This window comes from Dasypus novemcinctus, chromosome 9 (assembly GCF_030445035.2).
Source record: "Dasypus novemcinctus isolate mDasNov1 chromosome 9, mDasNov1.1.hap2, whole genome shotgun sequence".
Lineage (NCBI taxonomy): Eukaryota > Metazoa > Chordata > Mammalia > Cingulata > Dasypodidae > Dasypus > Dasypus novemcinctus.
This window is the reverse complement of record NC_080681.1, coordinates 80,897,401-80,924,125: the sequence shown is the minus strand read 5'-3', so window position 1 is coordinate 80,924,125 and position 26,725 is coordinate 80,897,401. Positions and strand designations below refer to the sequence as shown.

The 26,725-nt window shown below is 38.2% G+C and overlaps 2 protein-coding genes across 20 annotated transcripts in view; one reads left to right on the top strand and one right to left on the bottom strand.

Moving 5' to 3' along the window:
* The window catches only part of OSBPL9 (oxysterol binding protein like 9), a 201,250-nt gene that overhangs the window by 156,750 nt on the left and 17,775 nt on the right, over nucleotides 1-26,725 (top strand). For 8 of the 15 annotated variants that reach the window (XM_004476492.5, XM_071217451.1, XM_004476488.5 and 5 more), the window contains 3 exons: nucleotides 13,355-13,445; nucleotides 14,558-14,662; nucleotides 18,110-18,269. In XM_004476492.5, the coding sequence (XP_004476549.1) occupies nucleotides 13,355-13,445; nucleotides 14,558-14,662; nucleotides 18,110-18,269 (356 nt within the window). Of the gene's footprint in view, nucleotides 1-9,333; nucleotides 9,373-13,354; nucleotides 13,446-14,557; nucleotides 14,663-18,109; nucleotides 18,270-26,725 lie in introns of all 15 variants that reach the window. The other 7 variants (XM_004476489.5, XM_004476487.5, XM_071217450.1 and 4 more) reach the window with 1 other exon arrangement.
* The window catches only part of NRDC (nardilysin convertase), a 163,559-nt gene continuing 143,237 nt past the window's right edge, over nucleotides 6,404-26,725 (bottom strand). For 3 of the 5 annotated variants that reach the window (XM_071217448.1, XM_071217445.1, XM_071217440.1), the window contains one exon: nucleotides 10,949-11,798. Coding sequence is in view for 4 of the 5 variants with exons in the window: in XM_071217445.1 (XP_071073546.1) it covers nucleotides 11,743-11,798 (56 nt within the window). In the remaining variant the exon portion in view is untranslated. Of the gene's footprint in view, nucleotides 8,351-10,948; nucleotides 11,799-26,725 lie in introns of those variants that run through there. The other 2 variants (XM_071217443.1, XM_071217442.1) reach the window with 2 other exon arrangements.

Genomic DNA, 26,725 nt, shown 5'->3' with positions numbered 1-26,725 from the left:
CTCTTTTCTGCTATAGATGTTTAGGGCTATAAATTTTCCTCTCACTACTGCCTTTGCTATATCTCATAAGTTTTGGTAAGTTGTGTTCACATTTTCGTTTGTCTCAATGTATTCACTAACTGATTTCTCTTAACAAGGTCTTCTTTGACCCACTGATTGTTTAGGAAGTATGTTACTTAGCCTCCGCATATTTGCGAAAATTTCCCCTTTCCCATCTATTACTGATTTCCAGTTTCATTCCATTATGATTTGACAGGTGGTTTGTATAATTTCAATTTTTTGTATTTATTGAGACCCACCTTGTGACCCAACATGTGGTCTATTCTGGAGAAAAATCCATGAGCCCTTGAGAAGAGTATGTAATATAACCTGCTGATTTGTGATGCAGTGTTCTGTATGTATCTGTTAGGTCTAGCTCGTTCATCATATTGTTGTTTCTTCTGTCTAATTGTTCTATCTAATGATGTGAGTGGAGTGTTGAAGTCTCCAGCTATTATTGTAGAGATGTCTGTTTCTCTCTTCAGTTTTGCCAGAGTTTGCCTCATGTATTTTGGGGCATCATAGTTTTAGGTGCATAGATATTTATGACTGTTATATTTCCTGGTGGATTGTCCCTTTTATTAAGATACAATGGCCTTCTCTATCTCTTACAACTTTTTTGTATTTAAAGTCTATTTTCTTCTATGTTAGTATAGCTACCCCTGTTTGCCTGGAGCATCTTTTACCAGCCTTTCACATTCAACCTGTTTGTATCCTTGGGTCTGAGGTGAGGTGAGTCTCTTGTAGGCAAATATGGATGGCTTCTATTTTTTCATCCATTCTGTTAGCATATATCTTTTGATCGGGGCATTTAATCCATTCACTTTCAGTGATACTACTGCAGTATTTACTTCCACCTTTTTTTTTTTTTAAGATTTTTAATTTATTTCTCTCCCCTTCCCCCCCCATTATCTTTTCTCTGTGTCCATTCACTGTGTGTTCTTTTGTGTCCACTTGCAGTATCAGGTGGCACTGGGAAACTGTGTCTCTTTTTTGTTGTGTCATTCTTGCTGTGTTAGCTCTCCGTATGTGCGGCACACTCCTGTGTGGGCTGGGCTTTTTTCGCACAAAGCCGCTCTCCTAGCAGGGCGCACTCCTTGCGCGTGGGGCACCCCTATACGGGAGCACCCCTGCATGGCTCAGCACTACTTGCGTGCGGCAGCACTGCACATGGGCCAGCTCACCACACAGGTCAGGAGGCCCTGGGTATTGAACCCTGGACCTTCCATATGGTAGGCAGATGCTCTATCAGTTGAGCCACATCTGCTTCCCTACTTCCACCATTTTATTCTTTGGTTTTCATATGTTATATTTTACTTTTGTCTGTCTTTTTACTCTTTTGGTTATCCTTTTTCCTCATCTTGCTATCTATATTCTTCTCCAAGCCTCTCTCTCCTTTTTCTTTCAGGCTGTAAGACTCCTTTTAATATTTCCTAAAGGAAGATTCTTTTTTATGAGTTCTCTTAGTTTCTGTTTATTTGTCAATATTTTAATCTCATCTTCATATTTGAAGGACAGTTTTGCCACACAAAGAATTCTCAGCTGGCAATTTTTCTCTTTCAGTATCCTAACTGTATCATACCACTGTCTTTTCGCCTCCATTGTTTCTGATGAGAAATCCACACTTGAGTCTTGCTGGGTGTCCCCTGCATGTGATGGCTTGCTGCTCCCTTGCTGCTCTCAGATTTTCTCTTTATCTTTGATGTCTGACAGTCTTAAGTAGTATGTGTCTTGGAGTCGGTCTTTTTGGCTTTATTCTGATTGGGGTATGCTGCACCTCTTGGACATATAAATTCATTTCTTTCATGAGAGTTGGGAAATTTTCAGTTATTATATCCTCAGATACTCTTTTTGCCCTTTTTCGCGTCTCTTTTCTTCTGAAACTCCCATGAAATGTATGTTGTGTTTCGTTTTATCATTCAACTCTGAGCCCCTGCTCAATTTTTTCCATTCTTTTCTCTCAATATTCTTCTCTCATTTCAATTTCAGCTCTTGTGTCTTCAGTATCACTTAATTTTTTCTGTCATTTCATGTCTGCTGTTATATGCCTCTAATGTGTTTTTTAAAAAGATTTATTTATTTATTCCATCTCCCACCCCCCATCATGGTTTGTACTTGCTGTCTGCTGTGTCTGTTTGTTGTGTGCTCATCTACTTTTTAGGAGGCACCAGGAACCAAACCTGGGAACTCCCACATGGGAGGGAGACGCCCAGTGGTTTGAGCCACCTCTGCTCCCACTTGCTGTGTCTCTCGTGTTTCCTTGTTTTGTCTGTTTGTTGTGTCAGCTTGCCTTGCCAGCCCATTGCATCAACTCACTGTCTTGCTCGTCTTCTTTAGGAGGCCCTGGGAACTGAACCTGGGATCTCCTATGTGGTAGGTGGGTGCCCAACTGCTTAAGCCACATCCACTTCCCTCTAATTTTTTTTTAAGATTTATTTTATATATTTATTTATTTCTCCCCACCCCCTCATGGTTTGCACTTGCTGTGTGCTGTGTCTTTAGGAGGCACCAGGAAGTGAACCTAGGACCTCTGATATGGGAGGGAGGCGCCTAATCTCTTGAGCCACCGCTGCTCCCTGCTTTGTTGGGTCTCTTACTCTGTTTTCTCTCTTGTGTCTCTTGTTGGGTCAGCTTGTGTCAGCTTGCCACACCTACCCGTCATGCCAGCTTGCTCTCTTGTTTAGGAGGCACTGGGAACCGAAACACAGATCTCCCATGTGGTAGGAGGGAGTCAGTTGCCTGAGCCACATCCACTTCCCCTTCTAATGTGTTTTTTATCTCATCTATTGTGTCTTTCATTCCCAAGAGCAGTGTTACTTTTCTATTCATGTTTTCAAATTCTTCTTTGTGCCTGCCCACTGTCTTCTTAATGTCCTTTATTTCTAGCCACACTGTCTTTTAACTCACTATTTTGATTTTGAACATTTGTATGAATCTTGTTGATTAGTTGTCTCAAGTCGTGTCTCACCTGGAACTTTGATATATTCATTTGCTTGGACCATTTCTTTCATTTTCTTAGTATGGCTTGTAATTTTTTGCCGACGTCTAGGTATTTGATTATGATTGCGAGTTTACTCTCATGCTCAATTTCTCTCTTAAGGATTTAGTGGTGGGCAGCCATGTGTTAATGCCATTCTTTGATTCTTGTTTCAACCCATTCTAGCCGTTCTAGGTCTTTAGGATTGTCCCTGTTAGTTGCTCAAATCTGGGTCCTGGACCCAGTCATGTGTTGCAGACCCACTTCTGAGGACCTTGGGGAGGGCAGCTGTAAAGGGTGGGGAAAAACTCTCTCACTTATGGTTTCCGCTCATGCAGTTCCTTGGTCAGCCAGCAGATAGTGCTCTTCAGCAGCCATGTCAGTTCAAAGTCTGGTTGGAGTGTGTTTGTGGACGGCAGTGTGGACCACAACAATGTGACAGAGACTCCTGCCTGGAGGATATTCAGGGATTTGCAATTCAGACTTTCTCAGAGGCTGTTCTCTAACCTTTGCTGGCAGCCCCCTCTCTTTTCTGGGGTAGGAAATAATTCCACACAGCCCCCCCCCCCCCCCCCCCCCCGTGGTGTGCTCAGGTGTCCTCAGCAACCAGTCCCAGTCAAGAGGGAGGGCGACTGAGAGGGCTGAATCTCTTTAGCCTGGTGCTGGCAAGGCAAACAATGGTACGGCCCCACCCAGCCTGGAAAGACTTGGGATCACAGCAAACCAAATGCATTGGCCAATAGCTGAATCAGCCTTAAGTCGTGTCCCTCTCTCTCCCCTTTATTGGGGAGGTGGATCCCAGTGGTCTGTAGGTGCCAGCCCAAGGCCAGAGAATTCCAAATTATCTGCTTTTGGCATGGGGGAAGGGCACCAGCGGCTCCAGCTGCAGCTCCTCTCCGTCTTTCTGTCTAGATTATTTTTCCTATGCCCATCTCTCTCTGGGCAGTATCCAGTCTTCCCCTAGTGTCCTAAACCCTAGAACATTTTTTTTCCAGGCCGTTTCTGCCTATGCTCTACCTATTTTTCTGGGAGAGAAGTTGGCCATATACTTTTAAAGTAGATTTACTTAAGTTGTTCTTAGACCCTAGGAGAGCTTTTTTTCCCCTCCACAGACTTTTTGTTTTTATCAGTACTCAATTGTTTTGCATCAAATTTTTGAAAATACTTTATTGATATATAATTTATATAAAGTGTGCACTTCAGTAGCTTATAGAATAATTAGTTGTGAAACCATCATCACAAAGTATTTTATCACCTCCCTTTCTAGAAAAGAAAAAAACCATATCCATTAAGCTGTCACTTCTATCTCCTTTTTCCATTTCCCCTATCCCCTGGCAACCATTGATCTACTTTTTGTTTCTAGATTTGCCTATTATGGACATGTCATATAAATGGGATCATAAAATATGTAGTCTTTGTCACTAGCTTCTTTCATTTAGCATGTTTTTGAGGTTCATCAGTATAGTAGCATGTACTCTCTATATTTCATGATGCTTTAGTACTTAATCCCTTTTTATTGCCAAATAGTATTTTATTCTATATATATATCACATTTGATTTATCCACTCATAAGTTGATGAACATTTGGGTTGTTTCTACTTTTTGATATTATAAATAATGCTCTAAGAATGTGCTCATACAGTGTTTTTATGTGGATGTATGCTTTCATTTCTCTGTGGGCATAAATCTAGGAGTGGAATTACTGGGTCATATGGTCACTCTATGTTTAACTTTTTAAGAAACTGCCAAACAATTTTCCAAAGTGGCCAGGCCATTTAATATTCCCATCAGCAATATATGAGGGTTCAAATTTCTCCACATTCTTGCCAACACTTGCAATTGTCTTATTTTTGTTTTTTTTGGGTTTTTTTAAAAGATTTATTTTTTTATTTCTCTCCCTTCACCCCCCCCCCCCCTTTGCCCTCTCTGTGTCCATTTGCTGTGTATTCTTCTTTGTCCGCTTACATTGTTGTCAGCAGCACCTGGAATCTGTGTCTCTTTTTGTTGCATCATCTTGACTGCGTCAGCTCTCCGTGTGTTTGGCGCTACTCCTGGGCAGGCTGTGCTTTTGCGCATAGGGCTCCCCTACACAGGGGACACCCCTGTCTGGCAGGGTACTCCTTGCACACATCAGCACTGCACGTGGGTCCACTCACCACACGGGTCTGGAGGCCCTGGGTTTGAACCCTGGACCTATGTGGTAGGTGGATGCTCTTATCAGTTCAGCCAAATCCTCTTCCCCAATTGTCTTGTTAATTACAGCCATTCTAGTATTCACCAGGTGCAGTGGATGTGCTGCAATGCTGGAAGAGATTGTTGATGTGGGAGGGGTGGCTGGGGTGGGGTGGGGGGTGTATGGGGACCTCATATTTTTTAAATGTAACATTTAAAAGAAAATAAAGAAAAACAAAAAAAACAATAAACAAAAAAAATTACAGCCATTCTAATGGTATGAAGTGTTAGCTCATTGTGGTTTTGATTTGTATTTCCCTAATTATTAATCATGCTGAGATTCTTTGCATGTGCTCATTGGCTGTTTGTGTATCTTCTTTGGAGAAATGTCTGTTCAAATCCAGATCCATGTGGATGTTCAGTCATCCAGCTTCCTTTATTGAATCTTATCAGACTTAAATGAGAAATTTTCCTTCATCTCTACAGGGTGTTTATTTTTTGTTTCAAATAATTAGAAAGTGTTTGGGTATATAATTAAGAGAGCTTTCATTAAACTACATTACCTCATTATGAATGTGGGGAAATAGTTCATGTATTTAAAAAAATGCATAGTTAAAATAATACAGGAATCTGTAATTCTGCTAGAAAGCCTTCCCAAACTATATGGTGCTCATGTTTTTGTTCACTGTCATATTTCCAGATCTCAATAATGCTGGTATATTCTGAGAAGACAATAGCCATTGTGTTAAGGAATGAGGAACGTACAACCAGTAAATACATGATATAATTTAAGTGAGAAGTAGCATTGGACATAATTCATATTGAATTCATTTGAGTCCTGTGGTCCAGTCATATTTGAGATTTAATTTGAGCTGACCCCTATAAAAGACAATTTGTGGTTTACTAACAACAACAACAAAAACAAGGTCCCTAAAATATACGATGGGGATGACTGCTAGTAAGGCCTTCAGTGGGTTCTGGGTTCTCTGAATTTAACCTTCCCTAAAAAAAGAAATCACTGCAGGAACAAAAATAATAGACTGGGTTTCAGAATACCCTGTAGATAGTATGCAGTAATTGAGAACATTTTGAAAAGAAATTGTCAGATGTTAATAGTTTATATTATGCCAGAATTAAAAGTGTTAGTTTTCTTAGATATTAAAATATTCTACATCAGTAGTTTATTACTGCATAATAAACCACCCCACAACTGAGTGGCTTAAACAGCAACATTTATTTATTTTGCTCACAAATCTACAGCTTGGACAGGCCTCATGACTCCCCTCAGCTCCATGCAGCATCAGCTGTGGTGGCTTGACTGGTGGCTGGAGGAGCCACTTTCAAGGTGGCTCACTCACATGGCTGGGAAGTTGGGCCTGGTTCCTTTTCACATGGTCCTCTTCACAAGCTGCTTGTGCTTTTTCACAGTATGGTAGTAGGATTCCAGGAGCAAGTATTCCAGGAAAATAAGGTGGGAAGAGTGTGGCATTTCCAAGACTTGGTCTCACATGTCACATCATGTCTCTTCTCCTGTGCTTACTGATGAGACAGTCAAAGAGGCCCGCCCAGGTTCAAGGGAAGGGCACACGATCCCCATCTCTTAATGGGTATTTTGGAAAATTCATTCTATCACATCTGTGTAATAAATCAATTTAATGTTCAGAAATTTATATAGAAAAGCTAAAAGTAAATTAAAATTTCATCTTCTGAACAAGAAAGTTTCTTTGTAATTTCCCTTTCAACTTTGTATTCAGAATTACTGAAACATTTGATATTCTAAAAATCCAGTTAACTCATTTGTGCAGACAAAGGGAAAAAGTGAATTATGTAGCTTTTAAAATGCACTTTCTCTCAGGGATAAGCATTGTCCCCAAGACCACCCTCAGGTTCGGTAATGCACTAGGAGGGGAGGAGTCAAGGACACAGTAGAGTCCTACTTACGACTCTGATTTATTTCAAGGACACAGTAGAGTCCTACTTAGGACTCTGATTTATTTTGGCCAAAGAATACAAAGCAAAATCAGGAAAGGGAAAAGGCTCATGGGGAGTCTAGAGAAAACCCAGGTATAAGTTTCCAAGAGGCCTCTCCCAGAAGAATCACACAGGATCCACTTAATTCCTCCAGCAATGAATTGCAACAACACCTGTGCAATATTGTCTACCAGGGAAGCTTGTTAAAGACTTAGTACCCAGTGTTTTTATTAGAGTTTTGTCATTTGAGGCACCTTCTGCCTATCACTTACTAAGATTCCAGACTTTCAGAAGAAAAGCTGATATTCAGCATTAGCATTTGTTTGCGATCAATTTAGTCACAATGGCCCATTTTTATCAGTAAGGTAATGGGAACCTTCCCAAATCCAAATTCTTAGACACTGGACAAGGGCCAACCTAGTCAGCAGGCTTTTCTAAAGATAGACATCTTAGATCTGCTGTTAACTCTTTCCACAACTTGCACTTTAGAAAAATTATCCCCAAATATTCAAATTGCTCTTCATTGATCCTTCAATAGGTAGGTATTTATAAGTTTGGTAGTTAAAGAAAGAAAAGGTTATAGTTAAAATGACATACAACCAAAACCAAAGATTTCTATTAATGCGTGTAAACTTCCAGATAGTATAGTTAAAACTTTAGACAGTTTTATTTAAAGGTAAATATATTGTCTGTGTAATACTAAAAGTCAGATTTTATTTCCCTTGGGTATGTCTGCTTCTTTGGAGAAATGTCCTTTTAAAAAGTGGCAGGGATTGATGGCATCCATTATAGTGTTTGTATAGCATGGTTTCTTTTTTTAATTCATTTTAGGGAATTTCTCCAAAGCTTTTAGTTTAAGTACAGGATGCAACTACCAAAAACTCTGATACAATTACAATTTTAGCTGAATGAACATGAGAAAATCCAAAAAGTAGTTTTCTTAGGCTGCAATACTCTAAAAATACATTGATTGTATAATCAATATATAATAAATAATCCTAACTTTCAACATTAAGTTTTTTTTTCCCTCCTCAGGTTTCTCTCTCATAGCATATACTTTTTGCCCCAAATCTCTGATCTCTGATAACTACTTCTTACATAATACTCATTCAGGAAATAGTTTTCCATCCATAAGGATTAGACAGTCCAAAAAGATGTTCCTCACAGATGCTCTCATGTTGGCCACGGGGCCTGTCAAAAGAAGAGTTGGGGGGGGGGGGGAGGGGGTCGGGTAAGAGAAGAGATCCAGGAGAGAAAACATGAGCTCTTGGGTTCCTTTCAGATACAGTTAACAGGAAAGAGACTGTTGCCAAAGTGTGTTGGCAACTTTCCATCACCTTCTCATTCTATGGGTATATCCTTGTATTAGTTGAATGCATGGGTTCTGGAACCAGACTGCCTGTTTTGGAATCCTGGCTCCATACCCTGTCTCTCAGTTTCCTCATTTTCTCTAGTAGTACATGTTATAAGTTTGTTAGTAGAATAAATGAATTAATATATGTAAAATATTTTCCAGGTAGTAAGTGTTAGCTGCTGTATCATCAGTCCATGGAAACAGTGATTATGTTTACTGAAACAGAAGTCAGAACTTCCGTTTAGAGAAGTATTAGATAATATATGTTATAGAATTACTATAATAGTATATATTTTGGAGTTACTATAATAGGATAGTATTATAGTATAGAAATATATATTCTATATTTAGAATTAGTGTAATTCTAGTGCTAGCAACAGAATATGTGAAATGGAATCTTTTCTCAGTTTTTTAAGGGGATATGGTTGTCATTCTTTTTAAAAGTTCAGTAAAAGTTTGATAATTGTGGGGTGTTGGCATAATTTACTATAAAATTTAAACCTAGAAGTATTTTAATTGTTGGTATCAGTGTGACTACAGTTCAATTGCATCTTTCTAAAACGAATTAATTAAATACCTGTATAGAAAATTAATTGCCATGCTGTTGATCATTGTATAGATAGCCAATGATAGAATTATGTTTGGTTAAGAATGTTCAGATGGAATTAAAATTTAATGGGGAAAAAAACTAATGGAAGCAGAAAAATAGTGTTCTAAAATTATTACTTATCCAGCAAAATAAACTTTCTTAATAGGAAAGAAAGTATACTAGGAGTTACTTGAAAGAATGAAGTTAATATTTTTAACATTTTCCCTTAAGGACCAGTGTAATGCGGAGAAGCACACAGATGGAATGATAGTAAGTTTAACCTAATCCTTTTGTTTCCCTTTACTTCTGCAGAGCATTATAACCAGTCATGTCAGGAGAGGCCTGAGTTTCTACTCATTTTTCAACGCAATTTAAATTCCTCTTTTCACCTACTCACTGCTTTTTGTTATTGACTCTTGCAATTTTCCTTGAGCTCCCTAAGTTGGCCATCTTTCAGCAATCATTCGTGGGGGAATGTCAGTCTTAAAATTTTTCTAAGCATTGGTTCAGACTCAGTCACTTTGCATGTGTTAACTTTAAGGGCTAATCAGGGTAAGACCTCAGCTTTTATGACTAAATAAGGCATAATTTATAATGCTATATTTCTTGTCAAACTTCTTTTTTCTCAGAAGAAAGTGAGTGGGGGGTGCAATGTCAAAACAGCTTAATCTATTTAAGTATGTTTATAAGTTCTTCTTATCTTTCATTTTTAGATTTTTTATATTATGTTAACTATGGTTATTTCTATGGTATATACTCTATTTTTGTTGGAAGAAGTTGCAACAGTAATTCTTTTGTTTATGGCCATTTTCTTAGTTTTTCTTTCCTTTCCCCAGACTTTTTTCCCTTCCTTTATAATCAACTTCCCCTCTAAAAAGAAATAAGAAAACTTTGTTAGAATTTCCCAGCTAGGTGTTTGAAGGTTTGTAGTTTTAGCTACCCTAGTTTCATGGTGAAACTAGGGTGAAACTGAGTGACTTCTGTTCAAATTAGATTTCTGAAGAAGCATGAGTCGGCATCCTTTTTTTCCTGACTCTTTAACAAATGCCAGCTTGTCTGAGATCTGGAAACTCATTGTGTAAATTTTCAAACCCATCTCATGATTATAATCGAAAGAATGAGTGCTTTATATTTAGTTTAAAATGAAAAAAAAAAAAAGCTAAATAAATATCTTCTTTGCATATTTCTTAAAGCAGAGATTAAATATTTTTTTAATTTGAATTAAAAGCATTGGAATTTTCATTTCTCTTTTCAAAATGTGAATTCAAAATGTGAGCCATGGTGATATAGTACCTTGTATTAGTTGATTATAGATGAAAATGCAATATAAAATAATATCTCCTCCGGAGATACCACTAAAGATTGTAAGCCTTATTGGGAAGGACTGTATGTGTTGTCATGTCATGGTTCCCAAAGACCCCTAAAGATTCTCTCCTTTCCCTCAAAGCAAATTTAGCTACTTTATATTATGATTTTTTAAAAGGCAGGCTTTTATAAAGCATAAATGTTTACTCTTTTGCCATTAAAGATATGTAGAAAGTTTTTACTGATTAGAAATCTAAACTTGTAGAAAGTAAACATTTCAACTATTTTGATAAGGGATTATAGCATTTTTCCTGAGGAGTTTGTATTTGAAGAAAGAAAGGAACTGTTCGTGGTATAGACACTGAAGCCAGGCTGCTTGGGTTTAAATAACAGCTCTGCCGCTTACTAGCTATGTGACCGTGGGCAAGATACTTAACTATCCTTATCTATAAAAGAGAGGGTATGTATGGAAACTCTATATTTTATGCATTTTAAGTAAACATACAACTTCTGTAATAGAGACAGACTGACAGACTTAAGATCTGGTCAACCACTTGCAATATTTGAATTTATTTGGGTGCTAATTCAAGCAAACTATAAACACAAAAACAAAAACTCTTTAATATAGTTGAGTTTTGTATGGTCTGTGTATCTTTAAAAAAGAAAAGATAGTTGAGGGCATTTGAACATTGACTGGATATATGATAATATTAAAGAATTACTAATTTTTTTAGGCATAAAGGTGATTAGTTCTGCCTTAGAAGGTTGTGATAAGGCACAGTGAGCACATATTACTCAGTAAATGTTAGCTTATACACATATATGAATATATAACATTGTACATTGTATTGTATGAGTTTTATTTTGTCACAGCAGATTAGGTCTGAGGGTTATTATTTGTACTTATCAAACTGCACATTTGTTTTGAAATCAAGTTGTACATTGTAATTTGCCATATTTTAACCTGAAGTTGAGTGACAAAGTACGATAAATTATAAATGTAGAATGGGTTTTTTCCCCTAAGAAAGAAAGAAAATTGGGTACTTTTAATATTCAAGCAAAAAAAGGTCAAAAAGTATTTTCTTTCTTAGACAAGCCTATGCTTAGAACATTTCATCTGGAAAACAACATTTCACCCAAAAAGTACAATTGTTGTCACTTGTTCCAAAGTTATTTTGTTTTTTAGTCTCTTGAGTAATTTTTCTTATATAATAGGAAGGGTAAACACATGATACATTCTCATTCCTTTGGATCAAGGTATTAATGGTGGAATATTATCTTTCTGTGAAGCACCTGGAGTCCTTTGGAGAAAGCACTATGTTAAAAACATGGATTTTAAGAACAGCTCCTGGACTTGATCAGACATTTGTTACTATGGCCTTGTCTGGAGTCTGAAAAACAGAATTGTAACAAAGTATGTTTCAAGACTTAGAAAGCCCATAGAGACCATATAATCCAGATGTTTCTTCATTTTACAGTCTGGGAAAACTGAGGACCATGGAGGGTAAGGGACTTGCCGCGTCCTTGGTAGAGCAAAGATTTGAAGGAGTTAGAATTCCAAGTCCCAGTTTCTGTGCTTTTCCCAATTTTTTAAAAAAAAAAACTTCCTTACTTCACTTTACTAGGTTTTTAAAAAAAAATTTTGTTATTATTAATGATTGTTTTCAGGATTTCTTCTCTAAGTGTTCTTATTTTCCAATTAGAATATTTATGAACACATGCCAACTATTGTAGAATATTTATGTTCCAATCACCTGATTTAAAAGATTAGATTTAATGATTTTAAAATATTTATGTCGAGGCCTAGGGCGACCAGGTGTAAATGGAGCAGTGGCTCCCCCGGCCACCTCTCTCTGCCCCTGGTCACCACTGCCTCTGCAGCTTTCAGGCCTAGTGGCCTAAAGAAAAAAGAGAAAAAAATTAAGAAACAAACCAAAAACGCTTTAAAATCTTAAGAAAATATATATTTATTTAAAGCTTGGTTTTTTTTTCCTTTTGCATTGTGTGAAACTTAGACATTAAGTGAGAAAGCTACAAAAGCTCTACTACTATCTCAGTTTCCATTGTTAGGTGCCTTTGAGTTTTTACAAATGGATTTCTTGTTCATACATCAGCAAAGTATTTCCCTTGCAACTAAAATAATGTTTTAGTATTTTCTGCTATAAGCTCTATATAATATATATTTGAAGTTTCATTTTCCAGATCAAGAAAAGTCAAAGATTTGTTAAATTTTATTTTTTGGTTTTCGTCCAGTTTAGTCTTCTAAATCATGAATCTAAATAAACTTTACTCTAACAAAGCCCTTGATTTAAAATCTTACCCCTCTACCCCCCCCCCCAAATTGCTTACTAGTAAGCCATGGAATCTTGTTTTTACAATGCTGTCAGAATAGTTTCTTGGCTTGAAATCAGTGAAACCTAACTTTTTGTTCCTAAATTATAAATACATGTTTATGTATATTTTCCCTTCTTCTAAATCCTCCAACAGAAAGCCTTGCCCAATCCCAACCTCCCCACCCCCTGGTTAGGAAATAGCGCTCTTTGCCACTCATGACCTTAAAACTAGACGTCTTTACATGCACAATACACAGATATAGAAGTCCTCTCTTCCTATGGAATTTTGAGAAATATTGAATTGAGAGGTGGTTGTTTTTTCGTTTCTTGAAATCACACACCATTTTAAAATTCCTTTCAAGCTTTTCCATTTAGTGTTACCTTCCTATACAGATGTATTTATCTCCCCTCCCTAACTATGCTTTGTTACGAGAAACTCTCAAATATCTGTGTAGAAAAGGCATTTTGTTTCCTCTTTGCATTTTGACCAACATATCTATATAGCTGCCCTCAGGATTTTGCTGTCAGAAATGTAGGCATTTCATACATTTGGGAGGGTCAGCATGGGAAAGATGTTCAATTAAAAATAACTCTATTGTGTTTCTTTATCTCAGAGCACTATTAATCCTGTAGATGCAATATACCAACCTAGTCCTTTGGAACCTGTGATCAGCACAATGCCTTCCCAGACTGTCTTACCTCCAGGTAGAGTATTAGACAAATGGTTCATAAGATTCATTTATGAGAAGCGCTTAATTTGTTTAGCTGCCATGGTAATCTGGAATAGCTCTGTGTTTTTGGATTTTTTCCCATATATATATGTTGCTGTTTTAGTAAAAGCCAGGAATCACAAACAAAACAACAGCCGAAAATGAACTGGAAAAAGATGATAGTATTTTTTGTTTGGTTTTGGGGCTTTCAAAGTATGATAAAAAGGGTTTTGGTTTTCAAAATGAAATGGAAGACAAACGTGATTGTTACTAAGAGTAGGATTGGCTGGTGGAACAGAGTCCTGACCCAAGATTCATGGTGATAAGGAAAATCTAATTTGCGTTGAGCTACTTGGGTGTGATCCAGCATTGCTCTATTTTTGTGCATTCTTTTTAGCTCTGAAGAATACAAATGTTTTATTCATGGTGTATTTTAAGAGAGAGAGAAAGGGAAGAATGAAATTTGTGTTGTCTGCTAAATCTAATAGACATCTGGATTTTTTTAAGTATAGAGTACTTAAATATAGTATTTTTTACAAACTGGCAAAGGGCTCAGAGCCACTACCCAGCTACACTGATTCCTTTTGCCTTTTGTTGCATCCAGCATTTCCATGTTCTCAGTGATAAGATAGTTAAGGAAGAAATGGTAATATGTACGGGCAAATCCTTTCTTTCAATACTTATGAGTATGTGTAATCCTTTTGTAAGGTTTATTCCTTAAGAGAATGAGCTCAGTATCATTCAGGGGGCTAAAGAGGAATTGCCCTATTACAGATTTCATGTGATCTGAGACTCAAAAACACATTCTTGTCAGATTGTCTGACGTTGTGTGTCTTTTGGTAGTTTTACAGAGCAGTTGTACTAAGGTGTTGACCTACATGGCTGATCTCTTGATGTCCTGCCTGGTATCTACTCGGAAGCTTAGCATCATTGGGTTCAAGAGTATCAGGATAAGAAAACAGTATCACCATGGTACTTGACTCAATGGACTAAAGTTTCAAAAATTACTGATCTTTAAAACTTTGAATGCCAAACAGTTTCAGTCAACAGAGTGTATGTGTTCCTTTTTTTTTTCCCTAACATATTTCACATGTTCAAATCTCCTAGAACCTGTTCAGTTGTGTAAGTCAGAGCAGCGTCCATCTTCCCTACCAGTTGGACCTGTATTAGCTACCCTGGGACATCATCAGACTCCAACACCAAATAGTACAGGTACAGATTTGTGGAATTCCTTTACTTCTAATAACTCCCCAATGACATATGAAATTTGTGTATGATCTTAGTTTTACCACTATAGTTCTATACATGAAGTGGTTACCTTTGCGATTGAACCAGAAGCTTTAGTAAGTAATTATAATGGAAAAAAAATGATTCTGGTCTGAGGATTTTGTTTGTTTTTTGCTTTAAGTTAAGATTTATTTGGGAGTTCTATATTGACTTTTTAAAAAATTTTTATAAGCTAGACTTGCATATTGTAGAGGAATCAGACAGTACAGAAGTATACAGAACAAAAGCTGAGACCTCTTTACTCTCTCCCAGCATAATTTACATACATGTCATGTATGTATACACCTTTATTGTGCATTTTTATTGTTATTTCTGGGTTTTTTTAGGAGGTAACTGGGACTGAACCCAGGACCTCACAGATGGAAAGCAGGTGCTCAACCACGGAGCTTTTAATACATCCACTCCCCAGTGAGAGCTGTTTTTTTTGTTTGCTTGTTTCTTTCTTTTTAGGAGGTACTGGGAATTGAACCTGGGACTTTGAATGTGGAAAGCAGATGCTCAACCACTTAAACTACATCTGCTCCCCTTTTGTTTTAGCCTAAATAAGATCATATACCAATTTATTTCTGTGTCTTTCTCTTTTCATTTAATAGAGAACATTTCGAGAGTTTTCTGTGTCATACAGTTAGGTCCACACCATTCTTTTCACAGTTGCGGTATTACCTGCTTTTCCACTGATGAACATTTAGATTGTTTCCAGTATTTTCCTGTTATAAGCAGTATTTCAGTGAATATCCTTTTTGCAAATGTGTATTTCTTTAGATTGGATTTATCGGCCTTTCACATTTTTGCCAATTTTATAGGCCAAAAAACAAAACAAAACAAAAGATATGTCATTATGGTTTATATTTTTTAAATTGGTTTAGACTCATGGTCACTTTTTTTCCCCCTAATTTACAGGGTTATCATCAATGTTAGGAATTAAATTTATTCCTTGTTTTAAAACTAATTGAATTTACTTTGAGAACCAAACACAAGGGAGCACATAGTGTTTTTGTGCCTGTTAGACCTGGAAACCAAACTACTGGGGAGATGGGAGATAAGCTCCGTAATACTCCCCAGCCCCCCCAGTAGCCATAGCACTCACTCTGCGAGTCCACACATTTCCTTCCTGGGTAGTTCTTTTCCTGTGTTATCAGGTAAAATCACTGTGTGATTTAAACCTATTTAGAAATTAGAATTTGTAAGGATGCTGATTCTGTTACTTTGGCTTTTAATATTTAGCAGCATTGGCAGGCGGCCTCTGGATTTTGAAAGAAAAATCAGCAATAGCTCTCTTGTTTTGAAGTTCTCGGGAAAATGCCAATAAGCAATTTCAATGAGGTTGAAATGTTTTGGCTGACTTTTTTCTGCATTTCATGACCTGTGCCATATCTTATTAGTTTGAAAAATAGCACCTGTGTGTTTTTATGAGGAGAGATTAGGTCAGAATTTTTTAATTTGTCTGGAGATACATAAGACTAGTTGCAAACTGAAAAACTGAGAGGTGCTTCCTTGTGTTCATTAATTTTAGGATAAATGATTTACCTGGGACTTCTGCTGTGGGAGGGAGGTGCCTAATTGCTTAAGCCACCTCCGTTCCCTGCTTTGTTGTATCTCTCATTAGGTTTTTCTTCTTGTATCTCTTGTGTCAGCTTGCCTTGCCTACCTACTGGTCGCACCACTCGCTTTCTTCTTTAGGAGGCACCGGAAATCAAACTAGGGACCTTCCCTGTGGTAGGCAGGAGCTCAGTCGCTTGAGCCACATCTGCATTCACTTCCCTATATATATTTTTTTAAGATTATTTATTTCCCTCCCCTTCCTCCCTGTTGTCTGCTCTCTGTGTCCATTCACTGTGTGTTCTTCTTTGTCCACTTGCATTCTTGTCAGCAGCACTTGGAATCTGTGTTTTTTTCCCCCCATAGACTTTTTTTTTCTTTTTTAAAAATTTATTTCTCTCCCATTCCCCCGTTATCTGCTCTCTGTGTCCATTCGCTGTGTGTTCCTCTGTGACTGCTTCTATCCTTATCAGCAGCACCCGGAATCTGTGTCTTGTTTTGTTGCTTCATCTTGCTGCTTTAGCTCTGTGTATGTGGCGCCACCCTGGGCAGGTTGCACTTTTTGCGCTCTGGGTGGCTCTCCTTATGGGGTGCACTCCTTGCGTGTGGGCTCCCCTATGCAGGGGACACTCCTGCGTGTCACAGCACTCCTTGTGCACATCAGCACTGCGCATGGGCCAGCTAATCATATGGACCAGGAGGCCCTGGGTTTGAACCTTGGACCTCCCATGTGGTAGGCGGACGCCCTATCTGTTGGGCCAAATCCGGTTCCCTATATTCTGTTTTAAAACATGAACATGGCAACCAAGTGTGGCAGGCTGCTTTGCTCTTTATCTTAACTATTGAACCATAGTTACAGGAATGAACTAAAAATCCACGGGTGGTTCAGGATTCATTTTTATTGTTGCTGTCTTCAGTTTCTTGCAGAACTGTGGCCTTGGCTTTTGGATTACTAGCAGTGACTTATTTAGGTTTAGTCTTTACCAGGCATCTGTAGCAGACAGGCATAAATTGCTTGAGAGTCCCTACATGCTCAAATTGTTCTTTATAGCCCATTGGTTTGTTTGGTCACTTTGTTACTATTTTACTACTAGATAATGAATCCTGAGGTTAGAGAGTTTTCTTCTTTATCTGGATCTTTGTTAATTTCCATCTCTTTAGTTAGACTGTTTAGGAATAGAAAGGTGCTCTTCCTAATCCTGTCTTTTTTAATCTCTTTCTGTTTTTTATCTCTGCTCCTGACTCCCAGGTACCTGAGGTAGCCTTAGGTAGAAAATAAGTAAGGAATTTGGATGGTGAGTGTCCAGGGCTACTGTGTGCAGAGGTTTTGTGTTTTTCATGTGGCCAACCAAACCTGTGGACTAATATAAATGTGATACCTTGAACAGTATTTTAACATTTCTGTGGTCTTGATATTCTCTCATTTTGCATTCCCTTTTGGCTCACTGCTCCATTTTTAGGTATCTAGATTTATGGTGTAAAATGAGACCTTTCGTTTCCCATTGGTGCTTGGTATCTATTGTGGAACTTTAAACATCAAACTTCACACACTATGATTATAATCAAAAGAGTTCCCTAACATTAAAGATAAATTTGTTTTAATTATAGAATGAGATCATAGCATTAGTTCATTTATTTAAAAGGCTGTGCCCAGTTTTTTTCTTGAGATTTGCCTTTTAAGTATTGGTTTTCTTTACAAATAGTATAGGGGCTTCTACCAACCTAACCAAACCCTTTCTTAATTTTAGAAAGGTCTGCTTTGATTCCATCTCAATAATTTCTTTTCCTCTATCACCAACATTTTTTCCTAATTAAAAACTTTTGAACTTCTAGGCAGTGGGCACTCACCACCTAGTAGCAGTCTTACATCACCAAGCCATGTCAACTTGTCTCCAAATACAGTCCCAGAGTTCTCTTATTCTAGCAGTGAGGATGAATTCTATGATGCTGATGAATTCCATCAAAGTGGCTCTTCCCCAAAGCGCTTAATAGAGTAAGTAAATGACCCAACTATGTATTTAAACCACTCTCCTGGTGTTTTAAAATGTAATTTGATTTTGAGAAATGTTAATGACAACTGCCTTGTAAGTTATTATTTGGGAAAAGCAAAGAGGGCAACTTATTTGTAAGTTGGCTTATTGAGTATAATCAGTTCTTTGAAAGTGTTGATTTTACTCCTGACTTAATCCAAATGAAATAAATAGCATCAGCTACAGTAATATACCAACAGTATTAACTGACCTTGGACATTTATATGGCATCAACATTAGAGAAATGAGAGTGAGTATGCCTTGAAGTGTTGAACAAATGAGGCTCCTATTGTTCGTTTTGTTTTGTTTTTTTAATGAATTCATTTTATCTTTTTCTAAATGAATTCATTTTATACTTGCTTTTGTGTTAGAATAGAGATGTCCAACACTTGACTCAGTATCTACTGTAAGGCAAGTGCTGTACTATATACTGTTGCCCTTTGGGAGCTTATAGTATTTTGAAGGAACAGACATTTATAAGCTGGTTGGATACCTGCTATGGTAAGAATAAGCGCAGAAAGCTCTAGAAGCATTTACAAAAGTCAGGGAAGGATTCTGGAGGAGGGAGAGAATGTTATCCTAAAGTGAGGTATGGATTAGTAGATTGATGGGGAATCAGGGAGGGTGAGGAGAGGAGGGGAAAATGGAAGTGTTCTCATGCATATTACAAAGGCCTGGAGGCAGAGGGAGCTTGGGTTCTTTAGGGAAGTGCAAGTAATTTAGTATAGCTCTAGCATAAAGTTTGCTGAGTGGTAAACTATATAGATAGATAGATAGATAGATAGATAGATAGATAGATGTCGTTGACAAGGGCCAGATCCTGAAAGGGTCCTTCAGCCTTTTAGGAATTTCTCAAAATGATAGTTGCTGGATCAGATATGCATTTTAGAAAGGTAACTTTGTCCAGTGTGTATAGAATTTAATACAGTAAGACTGAATTAGAAGTGAGGAGACCAGCTAAAGCATGGTAGTAAATTGAGAAATGCTGATAACCTGAACTAAGGTAATAATAGCATTGGGGGTAGAATGAAGTGCATGGGTCCCAGAGAGACTAAAGCAGGCAAATTTTGACAGATCTAGGTGATTGGTTTTCCCTCATTAGAAAATATTTCATATATTTTACCTCATCATATGAAAACTAGATATATACCATTGTACAGAAAAAAACCTTTAACTAGGATCTATGTGATAGCCAGTAAGCAAAATACTTTTTAGCCCTAATGGTATCTATGTGGTTGCTATGGTTAAGACTTTGGGTTCTGGAATCTCAGAAAGACTGGGTTCTAAGTCTGTTTTGCTTCAAAGGTGCATGATATTAGTCAGGTTATTTTACCCAGTTTCCTTATTTGTAAAATGAAGATAATAATGGCTCAAGTTAAAGAGTTCTTTGTGAATATTTAAGAATAATGGACGTCAAATGATTAGCAGAGTGTTTGGCACATAGTAAGTACTCAGTAAGTGATAGCTGTTATGATAGAAAACAAATATATTTTTCATTTGCTTTAATTTACGTGTGTTTGTTGTGGGTGTAGATAACTTAGTTTTTGTTTTGTATTTTTTCTAACTCTATTGCTTTCTCAAGGATTGTTGCTATTGCTACAGCTTGGGTTTTACTTTGTGAGACAAAAGTTGGAAATAATTGTATGAGAATATACAAGTCTGTTGCTATCAGCCAACCCTGAGACCTTGAACTCTGGTTTCTTTCTTTCTTTTTTTTTTTTTTAATTTATTTCTCTCCGCTTCCCCACTCCCCTCCCTCCCCTGCCAGTTGGCTGCTCTCTGTGTCCATTTGCTGTGTGTCCTTCTGTGTCCACTTGTGTCAGCGGCATCTGGAATCAGTGTCTCATTTTGTTGCGTCATCTTGCTGCATCAGCTCTCTGCGTGTGCAGCGCCATTCCTGGGCAGGCTCCACTTTGTTCACGCTGGGCGGCTCTCCTTACGGGTGCACTCCTTGCGCGTGGGACTTCCCTACGCAGGGGACACCCCTATGTGGCACGGCACTCCTTGCGCGCATCAGCGCTGTGCGTGGGCCAGCTCATCACACGGGCTAGGAGGCCCTGGGTTTGAACCTTGGACCTCCCATGTGGTAGGTGGATACCCTGTCCGTTGGGCCAAATCTGCTTCCCTCTGGTTTCTTTTAAAAAGAAATATTTTGTATTGATTCTGGATTCCTTAAGTATGCACATGAACTGAGAAATAAGGTGCTCATATACAGTTGTATCATATTGCTCAAAATCTTATACATTTATATGGACAATGGCTGTGTTGGTCTAGAAAGTTCACAAAGTACAATTGAATGTGGCTTGTTAGTTAAATGGACTCATCTCTCCATCCTCAAAAAGCATATAACTATTTTCAGTAAAAGCTTGCTAATATGTGGTTAGCTTTCTTATAACATCACCGTTTATATCTGGCTCTTGTTTTAGGGTTAATCCTGAAATTAATATGAAACAGAAGTTTGAAAAATGTTTATCTGTTTTGCCTGTAATAGGCATGTCTACAAAGTCCCTTATAGGCTCACGGGCTTTGTCATGGTTAGACTAATATGTCAACTCTGCCAGGTAATGGTGCCCATTTGTTTAGTCAAGCAAACACTGGAATAGTTGCAATACAAGGACATTTCATGAGCTTTAATCATCAGTGAGTTGCTTGCACGAATGGCTGGTTCCATCGACAATCAATTGAGGGAATTGCCTCCAGCAGTGAGTGAAGTCTTATCTAATCAGTTGAAGGCCTTAAAAGGGGAAGTGATTTCATCATTCCAAGAGAGAATTCCCATTTCTACTTCAGCCAGCCAGCCAAATTCTCCTGGGGAATTCAAGGAACACATTCCTCTTGGTCCCTGGCTTGCAGCCTTGCCCAACGGAATTTGGACTTGTACATTCCTATGGTTGCTTGAGACAAATTTTATAAAATCTCCTACTCGTACTTACAGATATCTCCTTTTGGTTCTGATGACTAATATAGCTTGGTACTGAGAGTAGGGTGGTTCTTAGGAAACAGAATCTTAAAAATGGGATTTCTGAATTGGTTCTGGGATTTTTGCAGTTGGCTCTCTACTCTGATTAGATTCATGGGCACTAATGACACTGTGTCAAACAATCAAAAGGACACTGGCAGTCCATGGTGTGAATTGGCAATAGAGATATGCAAAATATCACCACTGGATACAACTACTTCCATGCTTGTAGGAGGCAAGGATCTGGGCAAGAGTGTTTTTAACACCTTAAGAGATTTATAGCATTAAAAGGAACAATGATGTTGACTGCCTGTTCCTAAATTCGCTGCATACAGTTACAAAAGAAAGGGATGAGCTAAAGGCTTCAGATTTACAACTTAAGCACCACAAGAATAATGTGAAAGTTTCTTTGTGCTCTGAAAGGAAATCTTGTTTCATGAAGCCGCAGACTTGAGATCTCTGAAAACCAGACCCAAAGTATTATTGTACCAGTAGCAGAGTTATAATGGAAACTAAAATCTCAACTTTGCAGTATCTGGTGTTAAAGTGAGGACATTGATTGGAAAGGAGTGGAATCCTGAGGACTGGGAAGGAGACATATGGGTTGATCATGATGGCAGGGGGGACATTTCTCCATCAGTGTAACGGGTGTGTTAATAATTTATATCTCCCAGGGATGAGAGATGAAGTCTATAAAGCCCTAAAAATGTGCCAGGCTGTGCACAATACCTGTTAAGGCTTCTAGGCCCTCCTCACCTGGGTGAGTGGTGTCTACACCACCCTCATCTCCTTAGGAATTCGTCTTTTCCTGGCCTGGCTCTGGAGAAGGGGCCTCCTTGAATCACTGTGAAGAGAAGGCTCTTCCCCACTTGGGGTGGTGGGGTTGAGAACAAGGAAAAGGGAAAGGAAGACCGTTTAGCCCCCTTCTCAGAGTTTCCCAGCATTTTCTTGTTTCCTCTTAACTTTTATCATAAAAGGAGCTCTGGCCAGCTGCCTACTACCATCTTTTTCCCTCCGACTCCCTCCCATTTTTATATACGATAGAAAAGTTTGAGTCTTTCTTTGCTAAGGCTGGTATTTTATCATAAACTGCTGTATTTTCAAAACAGAAAAAAAACCCACACTCAATTCTGAAACCTTAAATTCTGCTGAGACTTTGCCAGATAAACCTGTAATGGCTTGCTCTGAGGAGAGTATCCACTGTTAAGACTTTATCACCCAATCTCCAGCCTCTCCAAGGGGTCGGTGTCTTTCAACCTCCTCCCTGCCCTTTGGAATCAGTCACAGGCTTTTCCCTTTTCCCCTTGCATAAACTTCCTTGTCTGTGCTTTCCTACTACTCTTTTCTATAATAAGTATGCAATTCATGAAAGTATCCAGAGTTTCAGTATGAAAGAAATAGCTCCTTTTCTATGCCCAACTAACCCACTCTGAGTTCCTTTTCTCCCTCAATTTCACACCCCTAATATTCCTTAATGTGGGTTCCTAAACTGGTTGGGATGCAGATGCTTTTGTTTGGACAGCATAGTGTTTTGTTGATTTGTTTGCTTTTTGTTTTGTTTTTAATGGAGCTTTATAGTCCTTCAAATTGGACATGCTGGCTCTAGTTCCATATTGTTTTATAACCTGGCCCTATTCTTATATTTATGTTCTCTGGCTCTATAGGCATTTGAGCTTCCAGTTACCACTAGTTTTCCAACACTCAGGTCAAGTTTCTATTTATTGCTATCTTACTCTGAAGGAAGAGAACTTGAAAGCTTATGTCCTTTCACTATTCTCCTTTTAAAGATCTGTGGTAATGATGGCTTACCTGTGAACTATATTACTGAGCAGTGTGGCTTATACACTTATAAACCAGAGGAAAGTTCATATTAGAAAGATCTTGTATTTTGGAGCCAGACTTGAGATTGACATGCCTCCACTACTTAACCAGCTGTGTGACCTCAGGTTGGTCACTGAACCTCTGAGCATTTGTATACTATATGACAGATCATTCCTACCTCATCAGACTGTTATGGAGATTAGATTGTTACAGAGATGGGAAGCAGTGTGGCTCAACTGGTAGAGCGTCCGCCTACCATATGGAGGGTCCTGGGTTCAATACCCAAGGCCCCCTGCCCCGTGTGATAAGCTGGCCCAGGTGCAGTGCTGCCATGCACAAGGAGTGCCATGCCATGCAGGGGTGTTCCCCGCATAGGGGTGCTCCACGCGCAAGGAGTGTGCCCCACAAGGAGAGCTGCCCCATATGAAAACAGCGCAGCCCACCCAGGAGTGGCGCTGCAGACAGAGAGAGCTGACGCAGCAAGATGATGCAACAACAACAGAAAAAGCAACAGTTTTCTGGTGCCGCATGACAACAATGCAAGCAGACACAGAACACACAACGAATGGACACAGAGAGCAGACAACTGGAGGCGGGGAGAGAAATGAATAAAAAGTAAATCTTTAAATTAAAAAAAGTTTGTTATAGAGATATGGACATATAGTGGATAGCACATACTAGCTACTCAACACATTTTTGTTGAATAAAAAGTGAATCTTTAAATTAAAAAAAAAAAAGGTTAAGAATGGAAAAAAATAGAATTCCCAGCCATACCACAATTTACATACTCAATTCAATTACAGTTTTAAACACCAGTAAAAAACAATATGCATAGAGGAAAGATTTATATACAGTGGACTAACATAGAATTTAATCATAAGCTCATCAACAAAGCAAACCAAAATATTCAAAGTTCTAAACTTAATTATAATAACAAAAATGTATTGAGTAGCTAGAATGTGCTATCCACTGTATGTCCCTATCTCTATAACAAACTTTTTTTAAAAAAAGATTTGTTTCTCTACCCTTTCCCCCCATTGTCTACTCTCTGTGTCCATTCGCTGTTCATTCTTCCCTGTCCGCCTGCATTCTTGTCAGTGGCATCATGTGCAGCGCCACTCCTGGGCAGGCTGCAGTTTTTTCGCGCGGGGCGGCTTTCCTTAGGGGCGTACTCCTTGTGCATGGGGCTCCCCTATGCGGGGGACACCCCTGCATGGCAGGGCATTCCTTGCATGCATCAGCACTGCATGTGGGCCAGCTCGCCACGTGGGTCAGGAGGCCCTGGGTTTGAACCCTGGACCTCCTATTTGGTAGACGGTCTATCAGTTGAGCCAAATCCACTTCCCATCCATTCTGAATCTTATTGAACATTTCACTTGTCCCAGCCATGGTTTCCAGCCTTGGTTTCCAGGTAAGGAGGAAAAGCACAGTGTAAATAGATAAGACCTTTGGAATTGAATCTAAAATCAAATTCATGTTTTAGTATATTTGTATGTTTTCAGATCAACTGTTATAAAAGATTGACTCTATTTTGACATGAAAGAGCCACATAACATTGTGATGATAATTTTCATGCAGCTCTTTGTATGTAACAATAATTTGATTTCTTTTACCTCTATCTTTTTTGTTGTTGTGTTTTTAGAATTTATTTTCTTATTTTCTTATTTTTATTTTTATTTTACTGGGACCGAGGATTGAACCCTGGACCTCGTCTGTGGGAAGCCGGCACTTAACCACTGAGCCACATTGGCTCCAATTTACCTATGTCTTTTACTCATGTTTTCCATTGACTTGGAACTGGTGAGGTAGACATTAATTACAATATCTTGTGATGTATACTACTAAATTATCAAAGCAGGTGGGCGGTGGCCTTGGCCCAGTGGTTAGGGCATCCATCTACCACACAGGAGGTCCGCAGTTCAAACCCCAGGCCTCCTTGACCTGTGTGCAGCTGGCCCATGCGCAGTGCTGATGCACGCAAGGAGTGCTGTGCCACGCAGGGGAGCCCCACGCGCAAGGAGTGCGCCCCATAAGGAGAGCCGCCCAGCGCGAAAGAAAGTGCAGCCTGCCCAGGAATGGTGCCGCACACACGGAGAGCTGACACAACAAGATGACGCAGAAAAAAGAAACACAGATTCCCGTGTTGTTGACAACAGAAGCAGACAAAGAAGATGCAGCAAATAGACACAGAGAACAGACAACTTGGCGGGGGGGGAGGGGATAAATAAATATATAAATCTTTTTTAAAAAAAAATATCAAAGAAGCAATATTTAGTTATCTAAGAATGTTTGAAGACTAGATCAAAAGATAGTAAGTAGTCAGGGTTTAAATTAGTATACATAATATATTTCATGGATTTATAAATTTATAATTAGCCTATAGATTTGTAATAAGCCTCTGATTATTATATGTACTGTTTTATAGTAATATCTGCAGGGTGAGAAATTTGGTTTCTGTTTTTACATGTAATAAGTAAACTATATTTCTCTGATTATACTTTTATTTATATATAAATACTAATCCTGGGAAAGTTATGATCATGAGTATAATCTAATACAAGAAGCTTTCTTTTTAGACCCTGATAGCCAGTTACCATAAATTTATTTTTAAAAATATGCTTTTTTTATTTTGCAATTAAAAATTTTTTTAATGATTGGGAAGAGTGTTAATGTGAGCTTTTATCAAAGGATCTCAAAACTATAGACAAATTTGGCAGAGGAATACATACCTGCTACATTTGGCCATTTCCTTCAGAGCAGTTGTTATTCAAATACATAGAAATGTATACAGTGCTAATGTATTTCAAATGCCTATAAAAGGAATATGAGGGTTTCTTTGTTGTTGTCAGATTGCTAACTAAAAAATCAGAATTTATTGACTTTTAAACCCAAACTAATGAACACTGTAAAAAGAGCTGGAGGGGCAAGCTCTAAGATGTAGTGATTCCTTAATGTTTTATTCTTTGGTAGAGGAGGAAATGAGATGATGTCAGGCATCTTCATGACCACATTAACTGTATTGAGCCAAATCACTGTTTTAATAATGATAAATCCTTTTCCCTGAAGGCAGTAAATATTGCAGCTTGATTTGTATATGGTTAAAGCCAGCTGTAGTTACTTGCTTTGTCAGCTGAAAGTATAAAGCCTACCAGCTGCAAACAAGAAAATGAAAAGTAGTCACTTATTAATAGCAAAAACAAAAACAAAAAGACATCTTTCTGGGACTAATAGACGTGTCATTTTTGAGGTTCTGGATATTGTTGAGAATTGTGACATTTATGCAGTATAACAAAATCAGAAAATGAACTTGTTTTAAGCATAGACATAGATGCAAAATCTCACTGATTTTTAATGACCTCTGTGTATTGCCTTTTCATCATGGATTGTCTGAACACACCCTAAATTAAAAAGAACAAGAAAAGAAAACTTTGTCATAAGACTTCTTACAGTTTTGAAATGAAAGTGGCAGGGAGGGAGCTGGAAAGCATATATTTGTATATATGTAACTAGCTGAATTTAGGAGTCGTTTGTTTCTGTCACATATCTGTATATACTGGTTTTAAATAGCATTATAGAGCAACAGTTTACGAGATTCTAAATTGCTTTACCGTAAATGGATTGTTTTTTTTGTTGTTGTTG